Raw genomic sequence first — 14,244 nt, 5'->3', positions numbered from 1 at the left:
CTGGGAAATATATATATACTCCAAATGCAGGCGCTTCTGGTAAGTTGCTTCATAGAAAGGGAAAGTTCACAATTCGGAAGTTGAAATGTTCACTTTGATCGTAAAGCTTTTTTTCAACCGACCCCCATTACCTTTTTAGGATGTAGGTCAAGTTGAACAAGTTAAACAAGTTAAACAAATGTAATAAAAACAATAAAAGAAAAACATTTTTTCTATATACTTTAATAAAGCACTATAAAATAAAAAATGACAAGTCATTTGCACTTTGTGTATACAATGTACTGATAGATATATTAAAAAATCATTTCTTTATATTTGTTCAAAAAGTATGTATATTCAGTATAGCACTACAGATTAAAAAAAATAAAAAATCTTCTAAACTTCAGTTTCTTTTCCAATTGGAGACTGACGCAATTGAGAACTTTGTCTGTTTTGGAGTTTAGTCTTTTTCTGTTGACCTAAGACAATATGTCTGAGTTCCTGTGCAGCACTATGGTCTTCATAACGGAATGTTTCTTTTAAAACGATTTCGGTACTTGCAGACGACAAACATGTACCTACAAATTCCCAGCATGCTCTCTTCAAATCAGCAATGTCGAATTCAATAGCACAACAAAGAAGTCCAACAACATTAGAAGCATCCATGGTAACTGATCCACAGTGCAAAAACAGCAAAAATAAACGAAACACTTCGATGTCGTAACTGTCAATTATTAAGGTAGTCTTTGGGCTACTCTCGGGTTTCTTCTCATCTTTTGATTTCTTCAACTTTTTCTTTATATTCATGCATTCCTGCGACATCTTTACAAACATGTCACAAAAAACTCTACTTCTTATTCCAAGAATCGACTTTAATCCATACACTGGAATTCTCTGTGGTCCAACAAGAAACATGACGTCACATAAGTCCGGCATGGACAGAATATAGCGAATATTATCAACCACAGCTTGTATCTTTGTAACTTTCATCGAATCATCGGTTGACTGTATGTCATCCATATCACCTAAATCGTCACTATCGTCGTCTGACGAATCATCGTCTGCTTCATCAGATGAGAAATCTGAATCGTCTGATAAATCATCATCAACCATTTGAGCTGTAACTGCTTTCTTCTTTTCTTGGTTTTCGTCGGAGACATAAACAGGAGAATCATATCCAGATGAAACATCATCATCGCTGTCGTCAAGGTTCAGCAACAAAACCTTTTCTCTAAGCTTAGACTTGGGAGTACTAGTAAATAAAGCCATATTGATATTATAAAAGCGTGAGTAGTCGACTGTTGAAATTGAATAGTTTTGAAATATCTACTATTTGGAACTTATATATTTACAAAAGTCACCTGTATTTTTGACATTTTGAGTTTTGATGTGTCAAGTGACATATCAACTTTTGTCGAAGACTGCATACTGAACTCTTTAATTTCGGCTTGGGGTAATCAGTATGTCAAATAAAACTTCATGTCACGTGATTGAATTGTTAATTAAGATTAATCACCGTTTTCACCGGTAATGAGTGAAAACTTAAAAAAAAAAATTATTTAAATACAAGTTAGTAGACTTATGGTAAACAAAAACAATAAAAAAAGGATTGATTTATATTGCCATTTTTTTAGGAATGAGAGTTATGTTCCCGATTAAAATATTTTTTTTCAAAATAGGTCTTTCGTTTTAGTTAAAACGATATGTTATTTTTCCAGAGTTCACAGGTAAAAAATTAACAATAAAAACATTTGGCTTTGATAACAAGAAAACGTATATACATACAAGATGATAAAAATTATAAATCAAATGTACAAAAAGGTTTTCAGGATAATGTCCTATTAGAAATAAAATATAAATGAACATCTTTATAAAGCGGTATAAATATTAACACTACTTTGTACTGGACCAATCCTTGCTGGACACATTATTCTGTCTCCTAGCCGACCAGTTTTTGCTCTTACTCCTAATGCACCATGCTTGGCGAATAAGGTCCACATACAAATTTTTGAAGTCTTTGGTTTGGCCTAGCCGGGATCCTGCTAACATGTTTAACCCCGCCACATTATGTATGTATGTGCCTGTCCCAAGTCAGGAGCCTGTAATTCAGTGGTTGTCGTTTGTTTATATGTTAAATATTTGTTTTTCGTTCATTTTTTGTACATAAATGAGGCCGTTAGTTTTCTCGTTTGATTTTTTTCCATTGTCATTTCGGGGCCTTTTATAGCTGACTATGCGGTATGGGATTTTGCACATTGTTGAAGGCCGTATAGATTATATCGACTTTTATAATAAAGATATGTGTTGATATATTATTCAAACCACTATGGCCCAAATTTTTGAAATGATTAAACAAAATTAAAAACATCATACAATTCAAAAATTCACTTTTAAATTGTAGTCAATAGCTCTTTAAAATGCAATATTGACCACTGTTTTATGATGACGGTTTGTTATGTTTTTTTGTTATGATGGTGGTGGTAGTGAGAGAGAGGGAAAATAGAGGGGGTAACGGGGGTCGCAAAGTCGTCTTTAAATTTTATGAATTCAGACGTTTCCGCATTTTTTTGTCCACACTTTCCGAAGTTTCACACTCAGTGCACCGAGACGGAGAGATATTTTATTGTAAGCGTCAGTCCGTTCGTAAAACCTTATAATGGTCGCTGCTCCTCTCAGAAGCTCCCGACTGAAATATAAATATAAATACTTTGTTTGTTAATTTGTATTATTGTTATTTTGATTTGACAATATTGCAGGAGTGTTATATTACTGCAGCTTATACCACTTTATTTTTTGCTGAAATTGAGAGCTTTATTTATCTTTTCCAGGGCCGTAACTAGCCTCTTATAATATTGAGGCAAAATATATTCGCCGAGCGTAGCGAGGTGAAAAAAATTTTGCGTGGGGTCTCGGGCCGCTTAAGGCCCCCAGAAGCTCTGAGAAAAATAACGCAAGATCGTGCATTCTGGGCGTTTCCCGGACTCTTTCTTACATTGAAACGCAATTAATTTTAAGCTATTTCTTTTGACAATATTCTTGTCTCAAAGCAAAAACTCATTGTAATTTAAGACTTTTAGGTTTTACGGGGACAACATTAAAAGTAGACCGATATGTAGAATAAAGCAAAAACCGAAATTCTCATAATCATTATGTCTGTCTGTTCTTGTCTTGTATTGTGCTTAATTCAGACTTTGGTGATTTTTTTATGGCTAGATTGAAAAAGAGTGACAGTGCAGTATTATATTTTAAGTACTAGTACTGCTTAAGTCGACACTAAGGACCATCTTGACCTTGTTTTATGGTATTAATGATTCTTTTATTGTTGAAGACCCTCCATCAACTATCAAGATGAAGAATAGGGGAAAAAAACTTTGGCCATTGATCATTTGTATTTTTTCTATGCATTGACTTCGTCTGAGATAAGGTCCTGTGCACGTTTACTCCATATTCTTTTTTTCTGTTTAAGAGTCTAAACACGACTTCATGCAAGTTTAATCCTTCAATGTAAAAGGTCATATGGCAATACATTGACTTTTTTTAAAGATGATTTGATACCGGGAAATTGGTGGTCTTACTTTAATTTAAACCATGTAAGCTATTTAGTTTCATCTACAAAAAAGAGCCAGTTTTGTATTCTTTGATATCAAGTTCAATTTTCTATGCAGAAACGACAATTTTTTTTATGTCCAGTAGCATCGTATATTCTTAAAAAATAGTTTCTCGTACAATGTCTGGACATCAGTGGACATGCAACATGGCAAAACCACAGTTTACGAATGAAAATCAACACTCTGCAGACTATAGTTATAAAGTATGACAATAAATGAACAAAAGACAAACCCGGGATACAGAAGTACAAACAATAGACCATCAACTCTGAAAACTAAAAGTAACATAGAAACACGGATCTCGAAAAACATGCACGGGAGACATCAGAGAGACTTGCAAGACACTTTCCGTGAAAACAATTCAGGTTGATATGAAGACAATCCTGTTACAGTTTTTTTTGTTTTTTTGTTTTGGAAATTTCCAACATGAGGCATTTGCCTCATTTGCCTCAATGTAGTTACGGCCCTGTTTTCATCTGTCGGTAGCACAATGACAATGTAAGAAGTTTGTCCTACCGCTTTCATATTAACCATGCAGGATTGTAAGTTTTCATGTAAAGATTACTATGTTATACAACCATATTGATTTGATTTATTTTGTAGGATGATGTGAAGTGTGATTTGTTACAATTATAACTTGCACCTCATGGATGACTTTGATGCGACTGCTCGTTTATGTATGGTGATTCCTATTCTTTATTGCATTGAAAGTTCTATTAGTATATATTCATTGTAAAGATCAAACATACAACTGTTACATCACGTCCTTAATGTGTACTATCTAAGACTAATATAGATCTATTGCACAATACAAAAGTGGTGGGAGACCTTTATGTACGCAATAATAATCTGTATAAGTAAGTTATGTAACACTTCTTTTCTTTTTTTCTTCTTCCGAAAACTAGTTTTGAGACATATGTTTCGTATGTTTTCTTATTGATTTGTTTTCCTTGTATTTATTTTTGTTGTACGACCTATCAAATTTGTTAACAACAAGTGGAACGTGTTGAATCATCACAACTAGTGATAAAAGAAAGTATAAAAGAAGGCTAGCTAGTGTTATTGTACAGATCCTGTGTATATCAATCGAAGTATTTTCGGCGAAAGGTGCATGGAAACAGGATTTGCATCTTATAAAAATATACGAAGTGAGAATATTTTTCTTTAAAACAATTATAAAAAAGACCATGAAGAACCAATAAAATCATGATTTTTCGAATTGGGTATACATCTATCTGATGGAAATGCAAATACTGTTTCCACCTTTTGTGGTAACTTTCTGTTCATCTATTGTTTTGGTGGTAAACAAGCATATTGAGGTGATTTTTTTTCTCAACTATTTGTACTGAAAATTTATATTTATCGCGAAAAAAACATGCGATTTTTTCATTTTTAACAATCAATGGGGTACGCTCTTTACGCATACGATGAGCTATCGCTTCCTTTAGATGTAAAATCTGAGGCCCTGTTTTTTTCTCTGTCTATTGATGTCTATCCCACATTAGCAAAAGCCGTACTCAATCAAGAACAACCCATGAAAATATTTATTTCTTTTTGTCCAAATTTAGTCCCTCGTTGTGTTCTTTTGAACACTCGTAGATATCATTCAGCTGCTCATCTTTTACACTGTTACATTGCCTTCCCGTAGGACAGTCACAAACCTGAAACTAAAGATTCGAAACAGTATTACTATGAAAATGTTTTCCGATAATCTTAATTGTTCATGTATACTACTCAAAAAGCAGACATAGTCCCATATTTTGTAACTAGCGGTTTATATATATATACGGTATAGGCTGTGCCTCGGTAACAGACGAGGCAGTGGTTTGGCTGCCGAGTGAGGACCCCATATAAATGTGTATTAAATGTAATATTAGGGGTCGAAATATATTTATCCGGTTTTTTTTGTATCATATTTACCATATCCTTGCCAACAATTTTTTTACCATCAAACATGTCAGCAGGTTTTCAAGGAAGTGCAAACTTGGTTAAAACGACTCTAATTAAAAGATTTCTGAAACTGTTATCGCCTAGATACTTTCTATCATTTTAATTTCCAACATAAAAGAGGGACGAAAGATACCAAAGGGACAGTCAAACTCATACATCGAAAATAACCTGACAATGCCATGGCTAAAAATGAAAAGGACAAACAGACAAACAATAGTACATATGACACAACATAGAAAACTAAAGATTAAGCAACACGAACGCCACCAAAAACTGGTGATCTCAGGTGCTCCGGAAGGGTAAGCAGATCCTGCTCCACATGTGGCACCCGTCGTGTTGCTTATGTGATAACAAATCCGGTAAATAGTCTAATTCGGTAGGTCACATTCATGAAAGGGAAGGGGATTGTAGTTACGACGTAAGGAACATATCCGATATCATTTGTGAAACGGTTATTCCAAAGCGGTCAACCAACTCGTGATGGCGTCCGTAAAATTTACGAAGGGATGATTTCAACTTCACCATTTGGAACTCTTGGTTTAATAGCTTCCTCGTGAGCAGCAACCCTCTATCAAGAAAATCATGATAGGAAATGCAAGCACGGGAATATCGTATCAATTGGGAGATATATACCCCGTATGCAGGTGCTGCTGGAATGTTGATACTTAGAAATGGAAAGTTCTTAATTGGAAAGCTGAAACCATCTCTTTTGTAGTAAAGATTTGTTTTCAACCGACCCTCATTGTCAATTTCTAGATGTAAGTCAAGATATGAGGCTGACTTAACTGTATCTGTAGTATCATTAGATGGTATAGATGCGTTCAACATAGTCACCAAATTTTGAATTATTTATAAACAACAACGCTACTAAAAATAGTCACGTTTATATTTTTGGTCGGTTTCGTGATACTCAGTATTTGTATATAATTTCTGTGTCATGTTTCGTAAACTGATGTTTGTCTTTTCGTAGTTTGCATATTCTTGTCGTGGTTTTGGCGGCATATCTGCGACGTGAGAATTTTTGTTATCTTTTTGATATCTTCCGCCTCTATTTTTCACCTACCGTAAGCTTGAACTCTCACTCTCGAAACGATTTCTGAAGTAGCGAATACATTGTGACCCTGTTTTCTAAAGTGATGTTTATCTTTCGAGTTAAGAATGTGGTTACCCAGGGGCGGATCAAGCCATTTTAAAAAGGAGGGTTCCGGGCCAACCCAGGATAAAGGGGGAATGGGGGGAACCTCCGACCCCCCCGCCTTGGATCCGTCACTGTCATCCTTCTTTAATCTGAACTGTGCAGATTTATTTTTCGAGTGTTTTTATTCAAATATATATATATATATATGGTCTAAATATGCGAAATGTTAGGTTGTGCGCTCGTAAATCTGGTTTATCCAAACTTAATTGCCGTGTGCCTGTACCAAGGCAGGCTACCGTGACTATTTCCCACAAATTTTTTTTCTATTATCAAATAAACGACACATTACCTACCAGGCTTGGCTGTGTCTTAATGAAACTAGCACAGTCAAAATTAAGCCCGTCTTCAGATTTGTTTTAGATAGAAGTCCAGGTGATCATAGTTCCTTGGAGAGAAGTCCGTGTATATCACTGCTATGGTGAAACTTTGGACTGGAGAAAGTTATGAACAAGACGGAAACACAGTTTAAAGAACTTTGAAAGGTGAAAATGAGACCTATGGTTTGTTAAGTGAAAGCCTGCAGGAATATAATGATGTCGAGTCAATCAGTCTTTATTTTCAAACTTATATATTGAATGCTTAAAAAAGAATGTAAATTAACTCTTCATATAGATACCAAGATTAAAATTGTATACACCAGACGCGTTTCGTCCTGAAAAGACTCATCAGTGACGCTCGAATCAAAAAAGTTAAAAAGGCCAACTAAAGTTGAAGAGCATTGAGAACGCAATATTCAAAGTAATCTATTCCTGGGGAAGAAAATCATAAGAGTTTCGAAAGAATTGTAGTTTATTAATATTAATTTATAATTATGACCATATCAATGTTAATACAGGTCAAGCTATGTAAGTGGGATATAGAGGACACTTATTTTAATTTTCATTTGATCCTTGTTGCATCGAACCGAATAATTCTCAAATAAACAACAACGCTACTATTAAGATTTTGAAAAAAGTAGCGATTGAATTAAAGGTGTTAGCTAGTTATCAAAAGAAAACCAATGCGCACACCTCAAAACGGTGGCAATGTACTGGAATAAGATATAAACAAAACAAAAAGAACTGGGCTAATGTGACTTCGGAGGGACATAAATTGACGATAATAAAAAGACTTTTATAATGTATGTTATCAAACTGTTGAAACTTTATTATATACGATCTAAAGGCAATCTCTCAGAGGCTGAAGATACCAAAGGGACATTCACATCTCATAATTTAAAGAGAAACTGACCGTTCCATAGCCAAAAGTCGACGAAATAACACAAACACTATATAGAAAAATAAAGGCTGAGCAACACGACCGCCCCCCCCCCCCCCCCCCCAAAAAAAAGGACATCTCAGATATGGCGGAAGGGTAAGCTGGTCTTGCTTTGTTTTTCGTTGTACTCTTTCAATAAAGGAAGTCTCTCTTTTAGTACAAAGTGTAACATTTCAAAATTGAAGAAAATATAGAAAAATCCGCGTGCTTGATTTTACCTATATAAGCATGGCGGATTTGAAAAAAGTATTCTGGAATTTTATATAAAACTGTATGGAAAGGATTATGTACTATAAAACGTGGCATTAATAAAGTTTTACATACAATGTGTATGAAATACATTCCGATCGAGGTCATTGATATCAAGTATCTAGAGTTTTAGGATTTTTGTTTTAATGCATTTTGTAAGAAAATGCCGATTGGCTTAAACATATTAAAAAATAGTACAAAAAATGTATAAAAGTATCTAATCATACCTTTGGAGAGATTATACTAGATCTTTCCTGGTGATCAATGCATTTATAACCCGTATGACTAGCTAACATTCTTCCATTGTCAGTAACCTCACACTGAAAACGAAGAAAGAAGACAAAAAATTATGTTTATTGTGAATTACAATTGAAACTTGTTTTGTCGCATTCGGTTGTGTCGAAAACTCGGATGAGTCGAAATAATTGCTCTGTCCCGGTAAAATTCCCGTATCATAAATGCAAATCTTCCTCTGATGAGTGGAACAATGGTTAATTCAAATACTCGGTTTAGTCGAGTAAACTTTAATTTATAGCCTCGACGATATAAAAATGTAAATGTAAACCCCGATGTCTCGAAGATCGACATTCATTATTATGCGAGACCAATACTAAAGCGATTGAATGCATACTCATAGTGTCATATAAAAAGGCACACTGTTCAAAGTGTCTTGATTACACAAATCCCATACCGTATTTCATGGATTCCAAATTTAGTATGACACTTTCGAACTCGGTTGAGTCGAACCATGAATAAGTCGAATACTTTAGTCCGGTCCCTTCGACCTTGACATTACGAGGTTCGACTGTATTGATATGTTAAAAGAAAAAGAGAAAAGAGAACATTGTATACTAAGCAATACAATGAGCAATATAACCATTTAAAATAAAATATTTTGCGATGGAAACATTTTTTCTCTCCAAATTTCAAATAATATGCGTTTTCTGGGCTTGAAGAAGCTAATATCTAAAATTCGTAACACTTCATAAAGGTTTGATTAAAATTATTGATGGTTCAAAAAATTTAATCCCAGACTGGTTGATAATGTTAAAGACACAAAAAATGATTCCATCGATCAGTAAATACCGAAAAAATGAAAACAATTTCATTTTAAAATTTCAAGTTGTCTCAGACATTGTTCCTTCATGCTATCGTAGTTTAATTGTTTTAAAAGTTATTGTTGTCGATACGTTTTACTTAAGTATTTACAGAAAAAAATAAGCTAATTTATCAGTAAAAGAAGGAAATTAAATACAAAATTATTTTAAAATTTTGGTTCAGACGTTTTCTCTAAAGGTCTTCTTACTGTCAAGCATAACCGTTAACGTTTGCACAATGAAGAGTCTCGTAAATATAAAAAAAAAAGCTTCTGCAACAATTCATTTTTAAGGCCGGTTTGATATAGTTATTGGCACACAAAAAGATTTTTGGTCGCGTCTTAAAGCATTCGGATAAATAAGAACAAAACCCTTTTTTTTATTTTGATAAAAATAAATCTTCTGTCCAAATTATAATAAACTCCATTAATGGTCTGACATAGTTATATTGTTGTCTGAAACCTTTAAAATTTGACTTTGTTTATTCATGTTAACTGCAAAAACAAAACTAAGTCCATGTAAAAATAAAATACGTGAAAATAATGGAAAAAACAATATTTTCAAAATTTCTGTTGTGTTTTAAACTAGAACCTCCTCGATTATCATTTCAAAAAATCTTTTTACACAGATGATAGTATTTTGTTTTGTCTTGTACTAGACAAAAAAACATACAGTATTTGTTCTCATATTAATATAATAACTGTTACAGTATTTTTTTTCTTATATCAATATTAACAGTATTTTATTCTCATATTAAAATAATAACAGTATTTTATTCTCATATTAAGATAATAACCTTGTTTTATTCTCATATTATGATGATAAATGTATATATTTCTAAATTGTACTTTTTATAACCCTTTATTTATCATTTTTTGGGGGTGGGGGTACACATGTAGATTGATCGCATAATAAAATAAGGGTATTTTTTTTTTACTGAATCAAAACATTAAATGTTTAATCAAAACTGAAAATAAAAGTCGTATAGTGAAAATCAACTTACAAAATTGTTTACAGAAATAGAAGAAGTCACAAAAGTCAGTAGAAGAAAACAACACACCGTCAACTTCATTTCTGATATATCATTCATACAACAGTTGACAGAATGAACCTAGCTACTTATCTTGTTTATTATATACATGAATATCTATATAGGCCATCAGATGAAATCTAAGTGCTGCAAATAATTCACCATTAATCTATAATAATAAATGGACACAATATCATTATCATGGTAACATATGTTCAAACTGAAACTTTACAAAGATTCCAAATTTTTCAATGTTTCGATTTTCAGTGACAGTATTCATCGTTTTATGTCAAAGGATATTAATTAAGGCCGATCTATTGAAACTTACAAAGATGTTACAGCAACCAATAAATAACAACTGACGTCAGAGGTAACATTGGAAGGTTAATATTTTTTCAGTATCAATTTTAAGTTCATTTTGGTGTTGCATTTTTTTCTTCGATTTGTTGATGTTATCATTTATAATATTTATTTAAACCAATAACAAAGAATTATAATCCATTCAAATTACTTTTACACTAAGATTTGATTAAAAAGACAGTAACTTAAATGTACGTAATAGATGATTGAAAATATTTATAAAAATGGATTTTAAATGATTCGTTGCAGATACGTTATCAGGCAGTTTTTTTTTTTAAATATTTTTGTAACGATTTTATTTCTTCAACTGATACGTAATTTTTGGATGATCTACCTTAAATCTATTCCAATATCAAAAAAATTAAGGAGACTACTGAATCAATCGGGACTGTTAAATTATTGGCCACACACCTGAAACTATATGATAAATAAATGATGTTTAAACACTAATATATTTAGTAAATTTGCTGATTTACGTTTTCAAACTAATAGTGAATTTTCCTTTTCTGAGTGATATTAAACTGTCTGCATCAAAGGTGTTAAATAAACCTATATTATGATTGATTGTTATCTTTAGAGCTTGTGTTTTTTTCCTTAAAATTGTACAGATAATATAAAACAAACTTTTACGTCAGATTTAGCAAAAAGCATCCGTGCAAACGAGAGTCTCATCAGAGAAAGTAGATACATGTTTCTCCTCTGATACCACTACCAGGTTTTTTATATTGTATTGCCAAAAGGTCTCCAAACACATGATGGGGCATATAAAACCTTTAAGTTCAAAAATATAGTGCAAACATAAAAATAAACAAACAGTGAAAAAATACATTTTAAAATAAATTAAGTAAAGGGAAAATTGCTACGATATATATATAAAAAAAAATTAGGATTGATTTTTTTTTGGTTCAATCATTAATGAAAGTAAACAGTGAAATGATAATTCGCTATAAGCAGCCAGTATGGTTCAATTTTGTCGAAATTAGCTATATCGGTTAAATGAAGTCTCCCCTGAGTCTTCGGGGTCACCGCAATGGTTAATTAGATGGCGAAATGCTGATACATATTACCAAGCCCGTGCATTGTAACTTGAATACGAGGTAGTTTTGTTTTTCGTCGATGAGACCTCTTTTAAAATTAACAAGTGTGTTTTATTTATCAAATTTTGCCATATAACAATAAGGAGATGTATTAATTCGTACGTATAAACTATATAAATCAGGGGCCGGTTTCACGAAGCTATCCTAAGACATGTCATAAGACATATCTTAGGACATGTCTTATGATCCTCTTATGACTATCCTAGGACATATCTCAGACCTCGTCTCGAAGCTGTCTTAGGATCATCTAAGCTCAGACATCCTAAACCTGTCGCAAGTTCTTTAAATTTTCAAATATAAATATGATCTACGGAAAAAAATCATGTAAATGTAGTATGTCTTACCATAAATTATTCTAAACGTATTGATTAATATAATGACATAATTTGCAAAATAAATATAAAAAAATAAAAGTAATTTATATATAAATTATCTTTAAACAATACATCAATATAAATATGAAATTTTCAATGCAAAATTAAGAAAAAAGAATATAAAATTATGACATTGTTTTGGTACAAGTGAGTTGAATTCAATTTCGACTTTATTGGTTATAAAAGGTTAAGAGATAAAATCGTGCAATTTTTATATCAATACATCGAACTTTCATTGTTGACAAATCCTGATAATCCGTCAATGTATATATGTTTTAAGCAGGAACAGGAGAATAGATAATTAGATAATAATAAGATATTTTTTTTCAAAATTAATATAAAAAATTAGTGTAATTTATATAAATAAACGTATAACTACCTAAGACCATCATAAGACACCTCTCGCGTTGTCCTAACTTTATGACCAACTTTAAGAGATGTCCTAATTTAGGACCGCTTTGTGAAACCCACTTAGGACTAAGATATGTCGTAAGACCATCCTAAGACATGTCTTAGTCCTAAGACAGCTTCGTGAAACTGGGCCCAGAGTATTATACAGAGTTATATATATTAAATTTAGAAGTGCTTAAATGCAAAATTTAGATGTGGCGTTGGGCCACTTAAAATAGAAACAGGACGATATAAGAATACATAGGCGGATCCAGGGGGCCTTGGAGGCCCGGCCCCCCTTTTTGTGCGAAAATCTGGTTGATTATGTGGGGGAATCACCGAAGCATGACCGAAGTGCCCACTATTTTTTGGTCGGTCAGCGGGCCCCCTTATGACAAGTTCTGGATCTGCCACTGGAATAAACCAATAAATGAAAGATCTTGTTTTTTGTGTGAAATTGAAGATGAAAAACATGTTTTTACTTAATGTCCTTTGAATGCAGACCTTCGAAAAATATTGTTTTTATAGTGATGCAGTAAAACATAATGATCAATTTTATAACTTGTCTTTTGACGAAAAGTTTATACTTTTATTGAGAAATGAAGAACTATATCAGGTAGTTTCTATAAAAACCGGCTTTAATATTTTATGTAGAAGACAAATTTCTTATTTGTATATATCTGATGATGTATTTTTAAATCTGAGATATATATGTTGTGTACAAGTTATCATTTTGTACAAATTATAATTTGTACAGAAAAATTGTACAAATTATAATTTTTATTTTGACTTTGTACAAATTGTAATTTGTACAAAAAGTGCCTGTACAAATTACAATTTGTACAAAATTCGACTAAAATTCACTTATTACTTGTACAATAATTTATAGTATGGATTGTGTTATAAAAAATAATTGATACACACTATAGAACCTTTTCAACCTTATTTACAAAATGCAAAAACACCCAGAGACCGCAAATGTAATTGGTACATGCATGCCAGTTAATTATTATAGCCGAATAGAAATTAGCCCCTGTGACAATGCTGATAGAATAATAAAAAATGGCCTCAGTGACAATTCTGATAGACATATAGAAATTGGCCTCATTGAAAATTCGGATAATATAATAGAAATTGGCCTCGCTAAGAACTCTGATAGTATAATAGAAATTGGCCACATTGAAAATTCAGATAGTATAATAAAAATTGGCCCCACTCAGAATTCTGATAGTATTATTGAAATTGGCCTCTGACAGAGAAAATTCTGATAGTATAATAGAAATTGGCCCCAGTAAAAATTCTAATAGTATAATAGAAATTGGCCTCTGTGACAATTCTGACAAAATAATAAAAATTGGCCTCAGTGACAATTCTGATATCTGCCCCAGTGACAATTTTGATAGTATCATAGAAATTGAGGCAATTAGGATAACACTTTAACGTTGAAAAACAAATCATATGTGCCAGGAACCGTGTGCGCTGTCTGACTAAGGGAGCTACCATTTGATTTTTATGGGGGGGGGGGGGGGGTGGGGGGGGGGCTAGGATGGAATTTGAAAAAAATAGGCAGGACAGGAGTTTTGAGTAAAAAAAAAGAAGGCAGGATGAGACATTTGCAAAAAAAAAAAAGTCAGGATGACAATTTATGTAATAAA

The 14,244-nt window shown here is 32.6% G+C and overlaps 1 protein-coding gene and 1 long non-coding RNA gene across 2 annotated transcripts in view; both read right to left on the bottom strand.

Moving 5' to 3' along the window:
• LOC139529120 (COMM domain-containing protein 7-like) overlaps positions 1–1,370 on the bottom strand; it is a 35,993-nt gene extending 34,623 nt beyond the window's left edge. Inside the window, exon 1 of the mRNA XM_071325446.1 lies at positions 1,341–1,370. Within this exon, the coding sequence (XP_071181547.1) occupies positions 1,341–1,355 (15 nt within the window). The 5' untranslated portion in view covers positions 1,356–1,370. The remainder of the gene's footprint in view (positions 1–1,340) is intronic.
• Positions 1,371–5,117: 3,747 nt separating this feature from the next.
• Positions 5,118–10,472, bottom strand: LOC139529119 (uncharacterized). The gene is made up of 3 exons (XR_011665754.1): positions 10,342–10,472; positions 8,469–8,561; positions 5,118–5,254 (listed from the first exon to the last, which is right to left on the bottom strand). It is a non-coding gene; the product is annotated as an uncharacterized lncRNA (long non-coding RNA).
• Positions 10,473–14,244: the final 3,772 nt, after the last annotated feature.

Source organism: Mytilus edulis, chromosome 1 (genome assembly GCF_963676685.1).
Source record: "Mytilus edulis chromosome 1, xbMytEdul2.2, whole genome shotgun sequence".
Lineage (NCBI taxonomy): Eukaryota > Metazoa > Mollusca > Bivalvia > Mytilida > Mytilidae > Mytilus > Mytilus edulis.
The sequence above is the reverse complement of the archived record's forward strand: the minus strand, read 5'-3'. Positions and strand labels throughout refer to the sequence as shown.